Below are 13,328 nucleotides of genomic sequence, written 5' to 3'. Positions count from 1 at the left end.
GGAGCAGCAGGGACATCATACTACACTGGTGGCCAAAAGTATTGGCACCCCTGCAATTCTGTCAGATAATACTTAGTTTCTTCCTGAAAATGATTGCAATCACAAATTCTTTGGTCTTATTATCTTCATTTAATTTGCTTGCAAGGAAAAAACACAAAAGAGAATGAAGCAAAATTCAAATCATTGATCATGTCACACAAAACTCCAAAAATGGGCCAGACAAAAGTATTGGCACCCTCAGCCTAATACTTGGTTGCACAACCTTTAGCCAAAATAACTGCGAACAACCACTTCCGGTAACCATCAATGAGTTTCTTACAATGCTCTGCTGGAATTGTAGACCATTCTTCTTTGGCAAACTGCTCCAGGTCCTTGATATTTGAAGGGTGTCTTCTCTAAACTGCCATTTTGAGATCTCTCCACAGGTGTTCTATGGGATTCAGGTCTGGACTCATTGCTGGCCACCTTAGAAGTCTCCAGTGCTTTCTCTCAAACCACTTTATAGTGCTTTTGGAAGTGTGTTTTGGGTCATTGTCCTGCTGGAAGACCCATGACCTCTGAGGGAGACCCAGCTTTCTCACTCTGGGCCCTACATTATGCTGCAAAATTTGTTGGTAGATTTTAGACTTCATAATGCTATGCACACGGTCAAGCAGTCCAGTGCCAGGGGCAGCAAAGCAACCCCAAAACATCAGGGAACCTCCGCCATGTTTGACTGTAGGGACCGTGTTCATTTCTTTGAATGTCTCTTTTTTTTTCCTGTACACTCTATGTTGATGCTTTTTCCCAAAAAGCTCTACTTTTGTCTCATCTGACCAGAGAACATTCTTCCAAAATGTTTTAGGCTTTCTCAGGTAAGTTTTGGCAAACTCCAGCCTGGCTTTTTTATGTCTCGGTGTAAGAAGTGGGGTCTTCCTGGGTATCCTACCATACAGTCCCTTTTCATTCAGACGCCGACGGATAGTACGGGTTGACACTGTTGTACCCTCGGACTGCAGGGCAGCTTGAACTTGTTTGGATGTTAGTCGAGGTTCTTTATCCACCATCCGCACAATCTTGCGTTGAAATCTCTCGTCAATTTTTCTTTTCCGTCCACATCTAGGGAGGTTAGCCACAGTGCCATGGGCTTTAAACTTCTTGATGACACTGCGCACAGAAGACACAGGAACTTTCAGGTCTTTGGAGATGGACTTGTAGCCTTGAGATTGCTCATGCTTCCTCACAATTTGGTTTCTCAAGTCCTCAGACAGTTCTTTGGTCTTCTTTCTTCTCTCTATGCTCAATGTGGTACACACAAGGACACTGGACAGAGGTTGAGTCAACTTTAATCCATGTTAACTGGCTGCAAGTGTGATTTAGTTATTGCCAACACCTGTTAGGTGCCACAGGTAAGTTACAGGTGCTGTTAATTACACCAATTACAGAAGCATCACAGGATTTTTCAAAAAGTGCCAATACTTTTGTCCACCCCCTTTTTTAGGTTTGGTGTGGAATTATATCCAATTTGGCTTTAGGACAATTCTTTTTGTGTTTTTTCATTGAAGACAAATTAAATGAAGATAATAATACCAAAGAATTTGTGATTGCAATCATTTTCAGGAAGAAACTGAGTTTTATCTGACAGAATTGCAGGGGTGCCAATACTTTTGGCCACCACTGTATGTATGGGGGAGTTGTGGGGTTATCATACTGTGTATAGCGGAACTGTGGACCCACCATACTGTGTATAAAGAAGCTGAGAGCCCACAATACTGTGTATAGTGAAGTTGTGGGGGCGTTATATTGTGTATAGGGGAGCTGTGGGCCACCATAGTGTATATAGTGGAGCTGTGGAGACATCACACTCTGTATAAGGGAGCTTTGGGCTCACATTACTGTGTACAGAGGAGCTGTATATTAGGGGACTCGGGACATTAGTAAATGTTAAGTGGGCACTTAAGAAGCATTATCGGGGCACTCAGAATATTGTGACCATCAAAGGGGCAAAATGTGAGCACTGTTTTCTAGGGAACTTGCATAGTGTTTATTTTTCTTTTGCTATTCTTTCTACTAAGTCAGCATCACTTTCTCGCTTCTCTAAGACTGATTAGAAAGCAAATAAATGCAACAATTTTGAATATCATTATATAACAAGACAGTACTGCTATTACAGACTATAGGACAGATGTGTGACAACCCTATAGTAAGAATCAATGATGGCTATATTATGGGCACTCATCTTTCCCATAAATAGATAGGATTGGCTTATGAATTAGCAATAATGGATGCAAAGCTTGCAGTTTTTTTCAGAAAATAAGGAGTCCTCTTTTCCACATAACAGACCAACCTTTTTTTACAAATGGATACTTGACATTTGGGGCCCCCATGTACAGATCTTCTCATAGGGCCCATCACTGTTCACTGTGGAGTTTCTCATTCTTTGTTTCGATTTCCCCAGGCTTCATGAAGGTTTGCAGATCATCGGCATGTGAAGGACACAACCTTTGTGTATTTTTCAGTATCTGCTGCTTTTACTGGAAATTACAAAGTTTGCAGATCTCTCCAGCTCCTCCTTGTTACTGATTAGAGAGAGTGTTTGCTCTGTCCATACCAGAGATGATATAAAACTCCACCGGCCAGGAGAACCTGCATAGCATCAAGGATCCACCATGGGGTGCAGACTTCTGTGTCTGACCCTCCTCGCCCTACTGGCCGGTTGCTTTGGACAACCGTAAGTAAAATGTATTTCCAAGATATTGTATGTTGTAAAGACTGAGGAGTCAGTAGATTGTAAGCTCTTTAGGCAGGGCCAGACAAACGGGCTAAATGCCAATTAACCATGTGGTCCTTTGCGATAGCAATTCAAGGAAGCAAACTCAAATCGTCCAGTAGTAAATAACCGTCTATAGAGTCATTGATTCGTAGCCTTACATGGGAACTTTAGAACAATATTCTATGTGAAATTTAAGATAGTATTATGTGAACATTTGATATTATTTCAATCTGATACAGTTGTGTTATGTGAAGGGTTGCCAACCGGCCAGAAGTACTCGGACAATCAGTAAAAATAGGGCAATTTTTTTCCCCTGTTGATAAAAGAATTTGATGCATCTGTGCTTTTTTGAAGCTAGAGAAACTTGTACAGATTATTATGATTCTAATTATCATTTTACAAGTCACAGTGAATGCAGCGAATGTCTTCATATCAGAACTATGGGCTGGAGCTAAGAATCATTTATAATTTTATTAATTTCATTATTGTTTTACAATGCGTCCGGAAAAACGTCTGTCCGTGATTTTTTGACAAAGCTTTTAGAAATAGTAAAAAGTCAAGTTGGCAACCCTGATAGTTTGGTAATTAATAGTACTGTTATTAGTACGATGATGGTGATGTGTAGGATGAATAATTAGCTCAAAAAAGATGTGAGAATTATCATCTACAGAAGGAAAGTATGGGAGGAGAATACTTACTCTATTGTCAGGGCTTCATGTTTATTCGGGGTGTCAATATATCATGTCTTAAAGGGAGTCTTTAATCCCATTTTTTTATTTCAGATTAATCATGTAGCATTGTAGGGGATGAAGCAACAATAAAAATTAGTTTTTTTTTAGTTTTCAAATCTGTTCCTTCATTGGCAGCTAAAACACTTTTATTGAAATATGCAACTGAGAGTGCTCGGCGCACCATAGGTTTGGCTAAATGCCTAATGTACCACCCAGTTTTAGAGAAAGCAGCCGCCTACTTCTATTTTGATTGGAAGTGCTGTTTTTTTCCAGAGCCAGCACTGTATGAAAATAAATCTCTGTTATTTGCAAAATGTTTCTGTGTTGGCATGAGCATACACATCATTCTTCTCTCTGCCGTCATCACTTGTCTCCTTTCTGCTGATATTACCCATTAGAGAAGCAAGTATACACATCGCTCTCTCCTCTCTGCTCATATTACCCATTGGAGAAGCAAGTATACACATCGCTCTCTCCTCTCTGCTGATATTACCCATTAGAGAAGCAAGTATACACATCGCTCTCTCCTCTCTGCTCATATTATCCATTGGAGAAGCAAGTATACACATCGCTCTCTCCTCTCTGCTCATATTACCCATTGGAGAAGCAAGTATACACATCGCTCTCTCCTCTCTGCTGATATTACCCATTAGAGAAGCAAGAATACACATCGCTCTCTCCTCTCTGCTCATATTACCCATTGGAGAAGCAAGTATACACATCGCTCTCTCCTCTCTGCTCATATTACCCATTGGAGAAGCAAGTATACACATCGCTCTCTCCTCTCTGCTGATATTACCCATTAGAGAAGCAAGTATACACATCGCTCTCTCCTCTCTGCTGATATTACCCATTGGAGAAGCAAGTATACACATCGCTCTCTCCTCTCTGCTGATATTACCCATTGGAGAAGCAAGTATACACATCACTCTCTCCTCTCTGCTGATAATACCCATTGGAGAAGCAAGTATACACATCGCTCTCTCCTCTCTGCTGATATTACCCATTGGAGAAGCAAGTATACACATCACTCTCTCCTCTCTACTGATTTTACCCATTGGAGAAGCAAGTATACACATCACTTTTTCCTCTCTGCTGATATTACCCATTGGAGAAGCAAGAATACACATCACTCTCTCCTCTCTGCTGATATTACCCATTGGAGACGCAAGTATACACATCGCTCTCTCCTCTCTGCTGATATTACCCATTGGAGAAGCAAGTATACACATTGCTCTCTCCTCTCTGCTGATATTACCCATTGGAGAAGCAAGTATACACATCACTCTCTCCTCTCTGCTGATATTACCCATTGGAGACGCAAGTATACACATCACTTTCTCCTCTCTGCTGATATTACCCATTGGAGAAGCAAGTATACACATCACTCTCTCCTCTCTGCTGATTTTACCCATTGGAGAAGCAAGTATACACATCGCTCTCTCCTCTCTGCTGATATTACCCATTGGAGAAGCAAGTATACACATCACTCTCTCCTCTCTGCTGATTTTACCCATTGGAGAAACAAGTGTACAAATCACTCTCTCCTTTCTGCTGACAATGCTGGCTACAGAGCTATTTCTGAGGGATGTCAGCAGCGAGAAGAGAGTGATGTGTTTGCTCGCTTCTATAATCTATATCTATGTAATAAGTGATGTCAGAAGAAAGGATAGAGTGACATTCAGTTCTGCAATGTAATCATGCAGCAGGTTTATCTCCAATCAACATAAAAGAAGGTATCGGCACACTAAATAAGTGTGAGGAACAGTGCACCAAGACTTTTAGCCATGTCAGAGGTGCACACAGCAATCTCATTCAAATATTATAATTCAGTTCTTTTTGGGGGGCAATGTAGGAATGGTTTTAAAAGCTAAACTAATCATTTTTATTGTTGCTCCATTCTTTACAAATAATTAAAGGCTGTGTGCTTTCGACATGGGTATTCAAGTAGGATAATGACCAAACAACTTGACACTCCAATGTAGATGCAAAAGTCTTTGAAACTTTATTTCGTGGTGGCAATCAGTTGCATATACAAAATGTGACATTTCCGCTTATTTGGCCTTCATCGGAACAGATTGCAACTTAGATAAAATGATTAGTTGGAAAAAACAGATATGGCTAACAGTATGCAAAGCAATGCTGTGGGGAGAGCGCTCTACAATTCCCTTTATAGAGGACCTGCCACCAGTTCAACAGTGGCACATTTTTGCTCTTATTTTATTTTTGCTACTCCCCTGTTTATTCCGTTTTTGCTTTCTCTTAAATTCACCATATGGTTGCAGAGATATCGGCCTTTTTATTTCGCACTCATTTTTATGGTAATTAAAAAATTGGGCTTGGCTCACGGGATTCTCAGGAGGCGTGTCTTCTGAGTATTCTGTATTATTGTCCTTTGAGTCCTCTCGGTGTGGACCATAAAATTAGCAGTAAGTGAAAAGGCCTCTATTTCTGAAACCATATGGCGAATAAAAATAAAATCAAAGATTGTAATACTCAGAGCAGGAAGAATAAAATAAGAACAAAAACTTGTTACTTTTGACCTGGGAACAAGTCTCTTTTTTCTTTTAGTGCATAAGAAAAACATGATTCAACTTCCTCAGGTTTTTGCACCAGAAACGTAGTAAAACCTGATATCTGCATTTTTTGCTGCATTTTAGCTGTGGTTTTTTGCGCTGCCCATTGCTTTCTATTGGTGAAAAACGCTGCAAAAACGCTGAAAGAACGCTGAAAGAAGTGACATGCTACATTTTGCAAAAACACAGCAGTTTGACAATACAGTCAGGAAAAAAATCCAATGTGTGTGCATGAGATTTTTGAAATCTCATAGACTTTGCTGGTACTGTAAAACGCAGCTTTAAATTAGCATAAAAACGCAGCAAAAAAATATGCTGCAAAAATTCAATGTGTGAACATAGTCTTATTGTGAACAGTTAAGCAAGTTGAAGATAAAAAGATCTCTAAAAGGCTTTTCCTTTGTACTTTAGGCAAAAAAATATATATTTTCATCTTTTACATTTTAAAAATTACAAAAAGGAAAATGGGTTGATACAAAAGTTTGGGCACCCTGCATGATTAGTACCAAGTAGCGCCCCCTTTTGAAAATATCACACCTTGTAAACATTTTTTGTAGCCAGACAAGAGTCTCACAGTTCTTGTTTGAGGGATTTTCATTCATTCTTCCTTGGAAAATTCTTCCAGGTCTGTGAGATTCCTGGGTTGTCTTGCATGCACTGCTATTTTGAGGTTTAGCCACAGATTTTCAACAATGTTCAGATCAGGGGACTGTGAGGGCCATTGATGATTGGCGAGATGTTTTTTTCCTGAAATTCTGTGCCCTTTTTTCTCCACACATACCTTTAATTATTGTGGCCAAAGAGTTCTGATTTAACCTCATTGGTCACAGGACTTGTTTCCAACATGCATCAGGTTTGTTTAGATGTTCTTTTGCGTACTTCTGACACTGAACTTTATGGTGAGGATGCAGGAGAGATTTTCTTCTGATGACTCTTCCATGAAGGCCATATTTGAGCAGGTGTCTGAACAGTAGAACAATGTACCACATCTCCATAGTCTGCTAAATCTTTCTGAAGGTTTTTTGCAGTCAAGCGCGGGGTTCTGATTTGCCTCTCTAGCAATCCTATGAGCTGTTCTCACTGAAATTTTTCTTGGTCTTCCAGACCTTATCTTGACCTCCACTGTTCCTGTTAACTTCAATCTCTTAATCACATTTCGAACTGAGGAAAGGGCAACTTGAAAACGCTTTGCTATCTTCTTATAGCCTTCTCTTGCTTTGTGGGCCTCCACCATTTTCATTTTTAGAGTGCTAGGCAGCTGTTTTTTTGACACAAGCTTAGAGAAGGCTGGGTTTTTATAAAGCTGGGAAATTTGCATCACCTGGCCTTTCCTAATGATGATGGTGAACAAGCCAAAATCCTAACAGGCAATTAAGGTCTGAAACCTTGGTCAAAGTTATCTGAGCACACAAATCTCCAAGGGTGCCCAAACTTTTGCATCTGCCCATTTTCCCTTTTGTAATTTTTAAAATAAAAAAAAAATGACAGTTTTTTTTTGCCTAAAATACAAAAGAAATATGTCATCCTTAACGTTAGGCCTTTTAGAGATCATTTGAACTTCAACTTTCACAATAACAGTCATTTTGACCAGTTGTGCCCAAACTTTTACATGCCACTGTAGATCCAAGCTAGATCTATGATTGTTTCAACATGTCATTAAGTATTTGTGCCAATTGGATATAGCATAAGTTAAGGGGCAATTGTTCTTTGGGTCTCCACCCCAATGGTGGAGACTTAGGTCATGGTGTCCACTGTGGTTTTATTTATTAACGTTATACCGTATTGTTTAGGAACTTTGTTGCTTAGCTATTGCGTTCTTATTGGATAGTTTGACTGAGTAAGAATTAAATGGCATTATGATGTCGGAAATCTCTGGCAGTATGTGGTGGCACATTATGGCTCTACTATACGTTTTTTCTATAACTACTATACGTTTTTTCTATAGAGTGTTATATAGTTATTTGCATGTTCCACTTTTTAGGCACTGTGTAGAATAGCTACCATGGACATATTATGGCATATCAACCTCATTCCCTTCTTCCAAAGTAGGAAACAATAGAAAATCAGCTCCCCAAAAGTTCTATCCAGGGGCCGATGGACCTTAATGGCTGTTCTGATCTTTTTGACTGATGTCTTCATTTGTGTACCTATAACAGATGCACTCTCATTACACCTAACGTGCTACGACTGGAAAGTGAAGAAATCATCGTCGTAGATGGACACAACAAAGCTTTCGAGGCTGAAGTTGAGATTCAAGATTTTCCTAAGAGAATTTCAAGTTTAGCAAAGCAGAAAATCTCCCTGAACAATGACAACAAATTCCTGGGCACAGCTACAGTCACGGTACAATCATGGCATAAGACAAGCGTCACTAATACATAATACACTGTGTGCAGAATTATTAGGCAAGTTGTATTTTAGAGGATTATTTTTATTATTGATCAACAATTATGTTCTCAATCAACCGAAAAGACTCATAAATATCCAAGCTTAATATTTTTGGAAGTTGGAGTGGGTTTTTTTTTTTAGATTTGTCTATCTTAGGAGGATATCTGTTTGTGCAGGTAACTATTACTGTGCAGAATTATTAGGCAACTTAATAAAAACCAAATATAATCCCATCTCACTTGTTTATTTTCACCAGGTAAACCAATATCAGTGCACAAAATTTAGAAATAAACATTTCTGACATGCAAAAACAAAAACCAAAAAAATTAGTGATCAATATAGCCACCTTTCTTTATGATGACACTCAACAGCCTTCCATTCATAGATTCTGTCAGTTGCTTGATCTGTTTTCAATCAACATTGCGTGCACCAGTCACCACAGCCTCCCAGACACTGTTCCGAGAGGTGTACTGTTTTCCCTCCCTGTAGATCTTACCTTTTATGATGGAGCACAGGTTCTCTATGGGGTTCAGATCAGGTGAACAAGGCGGCCATGTCATTATTACTGGCCAGCTACGCTGTGAAGTAGTTGGAAGCATGTGATGGAGCATTGTCCTGCATGAAAATCATGTTTTTCTTGAACGATACCGACTTCTTACTTACCACTGCTTGAAGAAGTTGTCTTCCTGAAACTGGCAGTAGGTCTGGGAGTTGAGCTACACTCCATCCTCAACCCTAAAAGGTCCCACACGTTCATCTTTGATGATACCAGCCCATACCAGTACCCCACCTCCACCTTGCTGGCGTCTGAGTCGGAGTGGAGCTCTCTGCCTTTTACTGATCCAGACTCTGCCCCATCCATCTGGCCCATCAAGAGTCACTCTCATTTCATCAGTCCATAAAACCTTTGAAAAATCAGTCTTAAGATATTTCTTGGCCCATTCTTGACGTTTTATCGTATGTTTCTTGTTCAGAGGTGCTCGTTTTTCAGCCTTCCTTACCTTGGCCATGTCCCTGAGTATCGCACACTTTGTGCTTTTTGATACTCCAGTAATGTTGCAGCTCTGCAGTATGGCAAAACTGGTGGCGAATGGCATCTTGGCAGCTTCACGCTTGATTTTCCTCAATTAATGGACAGTTATTTTGCGCCTTTTTTAGCCAACACGTTTCTTGCGACCCTGTTGTCTATTTGCCATGAAACGCTTGATTGTTCGGTGATCATGGTTCAAAAGTTTGGAAATTTCAAGACTGCTGCATCCCTCTGCAAGACATCTCACAATTTTGAACTTTTCAGAGCCCGTCAAATCTCTCTTATGACCCATTTTGCCAAAGGAAAGGAAGTTGCCTAATAATTAAGCACACCTTATATAGGGTGTTGATGTCATTAGTCAACACCCCTCCTCATTACAGAGATGCACATCACCAGATTTACTTAATTGGTAGTTGGCTCTCAAGCCTATGCAGCTTGGAGTAGGACAACATGTATAAAAAGTATCATGTGATCAAAATACTAATTTGCCTAATAATTCTGCAAGCGGTGTATACAATTGATCTCGATCTTTCATCAGGCTCTCTATAGAACATTTGTTATTTTTTTCTTTCGATTCTTGACAGATTCCATCTAAAGATGTAGCTAAAGACCCAAAAACGAAACAATACGTTTATGTGACGGTTAAGTCTCCCGTGTGCAACATGGAAAAAGTTGTCCTGCTCGGCTATCAGAGCGGATATATCTTCCTCCAAACTGATAAGACAATCTACACGCCTTCGTCTACAGGTAATAACACTGGATTTTTGAGATCATGGCAGTGTAGATACCGTACAGTTCTCTCTACTGCTAACTGCAGAGGATGAGCCAGTGTGTGTGATCGAAGAGTTATTTGACTTATTTTGCATCAAAAAATTGTATATTAAGTCTTGCAGCAAAGGAACATGGCATATCTAAAGGGGCAAAGCATTAATGTCCAATAACATGCGCCCCAAAAAATGACAAAATTGTGGAGCAAGAATATATGTAGAAGAGGAAAACAGTGCATATAATAGGGTGATACCCTATGGAGGGAGAGTAGGAGAGTGCTGGTTACCCTCACCTGGGGGAGTTGTGACAGGCAAAACTACTATATAGGCATGAAGAAAAATAGCTGTTGCTTGGATCCAGTTGGATGAACACGACGGTGGGCTGTAGTAAATCTGGAGTAAATCAATTCTTCAGAAATTATGATGAGAATAAGTTTTTTTTATTCACAACACATTTCCTTTTTTTTCGCTTGATAAAGACACCGGTACGGCGCTGAAACGCGTTGCGAATCAAAAACCTTCATTTCTGAAGAATTTATTTATTCCAGCAGAGCAGCCCACCTACGTGTTCATCCAACTGGATCCAAAATTGTTGGGCATATTTCTGGTACAAAGTAGATCAACTAATAGGTGGCGCAAACTTACATTGGACAGTCTTAAAATTAGACAAATTTATCAAACTCCATGAACCACTCTGATAAATGTGGCACATACGATGGCGTTGTCTAACTTTTCACTTAGACAATTTCGATAAATATGCCCCACAGTTGCTTTGCTAAAGGGGTCTTGTTCACTTTGGTTGTGTAAAGGGGATTCCAGGAACAGTTCAGTTAAGAAAAATTAAAGAAACAAAAAGCGACTCACATAACTATCCTTGATGTACCTCCCCATTGGTACCCGTGTTCTGTTCACTTTTTGTTCTTAACAGCCACAGGGGTGATGCATTGCTTGCCTTTGTAGAGATTCATTGGCTGCATTGGTCATTCATCGGCACTCCTAGAAAAGAAAGCAATGCAGCCTCCTTGTTCCCATTTGTCTTATTTTTTCTGTATTTATTCCACAGTTCTCTACCGCATCTTCTCTATGAACTACAAGATGTCTCCTGTCAATAAGGCGGTTATCATTGAGTTTCTGGTAAGATGACTGTATCCTTTTCCTATTTGTGATCACAAAGAAATCCAAGAAACTAAAACTGCCAAGCAAAAGCTAATTAGCAGTAACGTCACCACACTACTGTGCCACCAAAACCGGAATTGTACAAAAAACAAATCTTTTTGCAATTAAATTCAAAAGAGATGAACATTGCATTGTAGCATTGAGATCTTGATTTTGGGTAAAGTCACGCAAATAATGTGAGGACCTAGCATACAGTTAAATATAAAAAAATGAAACACAGTGCCATAACTATTCAAATAAAATAACCCTTTTGTGTCAGCTGTAAGCCTACATTGGGAAGAGACCATGGACCATTAAACTTACACACTTACTGTAATTTAAGGGCAAGACAAGTGTAAAGTGACCGAGGGTGGTAGCACTGGACGAGCTGCTGCTCCATAATGCCGTGGCACTTCATGCAGTTCCACATCTATGATCCCCTGTACGCCAGAGGATAAGGCACTCTTCGTAGTATCTGTACCGAACCTTCAGCTCCAGACGTTGCAGGAATGTCCGCAAGGGTTTCCAATAAAGCTTCCCACTGACCCAATCGATATATGCTTGCCCACTGCAACACAAACTTGACCTTGGTTAGTGTACTTTGCTATCAGGAAACAGTCCCTTTTTACTGGGTCTTGTCCCTCCCAGTATGGGCTAGTCCCGAGCGTTAACTATTTCTGTCCCTACAGCATGTGGCTAGGCAGAGCACTTTCACAACATTATACATTAAGCATATAATGCTTACCAGAGCCTATCTTATGCTATAGTCACTACCTTATGTCCTAAAGCCTAACCCATGTGTTATATACCGCAATTTCCTCCGGGATAAATAAAGTATATCTTATCTTATCTTATCTTATCTTATCTCGCTTATCTTATACTTTACATTCCCTGTATTCGCGCTGCACACTATTTCCATTACACTAACAATGTTTATCACACGTTACCCATTACCATATCACATTATGAAAGCCTAAAACCACAATATACAGTTCACACTTCACATATTAAAATATATGCAAAACCCCATGACACTATTCACATAATATACAGCACTGCGTGATTGGTGTCTTCAGGGGTATGTATAATAGTACTGTAGGGTCCACCACTCTTACACAAGCATGGTGGAGGAGGGTGGTGATGAACACTGAATCTCCCCAGACGACTTCTGATTCCGCTTTCTTAAAATACCTTCACAATACCCTTTGCATAAACTAAATTACTAAGTATGATCCCATAATGACAATATGTTAATTTATATTATTACTTAAAGGGGCTGTCCATTACTACCTATCGCTTGGCCCCAATAAAATAAAAAAGGATATGCTCACCTCCCATGCCGGCGCCGTTCCCACAGTGTCGGCACTCGCTCTCCCCAGGGCTCTAGTGCGGTGTAGTGCCATGTGACCCTGGGGGCCAATCAGTGTCGGCGTCACTGATTCCGCCTTCATATGAATTGAACATGAAGAGGAAGTCAGAGATTAGCTGCAGCCCGGACTTCCTCTTCATGTTCAATTCGACAGGAAGCGGGGACAGTGACGCCAGCTCTGATTGGGCGTAGGTGTCACATGTCACAAAAACCACACAAGCGAGCCCCGGGGAGAGCTAGTGCCAACACAGCGGGAATGGTGCCAGCATGGGAGGTGGGTATATGCTTTTTTATTTTATTGGGGCTAAGTGTTGGGTATGAGAAGGGGTAGTAGTGGACAAGCCCTTTATTTATTATAATCGTTTACTATATGAGTCAGATGGTCCCAGATAATATTACTTTTAACATCCATTATATTAATGGCTTCGCTTAATTTTTTTTATATAGACACCTGAAAACATAATTGTTAAGAAAGATACAGTCAAAACTGAAGGAGAATCTGGTATCATTTCCTTATCCCACAAACTACCAGAACTAGTAAGGTAAATATCACATTTCTT

General features: G+C 40.1%; 1 protein-coding gene across 1 annotated transcript in view; it reads left to right on the top strand.

Moving 5' to 3' along the window:
* The first annotated feature begins 2,557 nt into the window (after positions 1-2,557).
* Positions 2,558-13,328, top strand: part of C3 (complement C3) — a 73,786-nt gene continuing 63,015 nt past the window's right edge. The window contains exons 1-5 of the mRNA XM_073654377.1: positions 2,558-2,710; positions 8,216-8,402; positions 10,062-10,224; positions 11,308-11,378; positions 13,216-13,310. Coding sequence (XP_073510478.1) covers positions 2,649-2,710; positions 8,216-8,402; positions 10,062-10,224; positions 11,308-11,378; positions 13,216-13,310 — 578 coding nt within the window. The 5' untranslated portion in view covers positions 2,558-2,648. The remainder of the gene's footprint in view (positions 2,711-8,215; positions 8,403-10,061; positions 10,225-11,307; positions 11,379-13,215; positions 13,311-13,328) is intronic.

Source organism: Phyllobates terribilis, unplaced genomic scaffold (assembly GCF_046119375.1).
Source record: "Phyllobates terribilis strain yellow unplaced genomic scaffold, ASM4611937v1 Scaffold_11__3_contigs__length_659146591, whole genome shotgun sequence".
In the NCBI taxonomy this organism is placed as follows: domain Eukaryota; kingdom Metazoa; phylum Chordata; class Amphibia; order Anura; family Dendrobatidae; genus Phyllobates; species Phyllobates terribilis.
The sequence above is the reverse complement of the archived record's forward strand: the minus strand, read 5'-3'. Positions and strand labels throughout refer to the sequence as shown.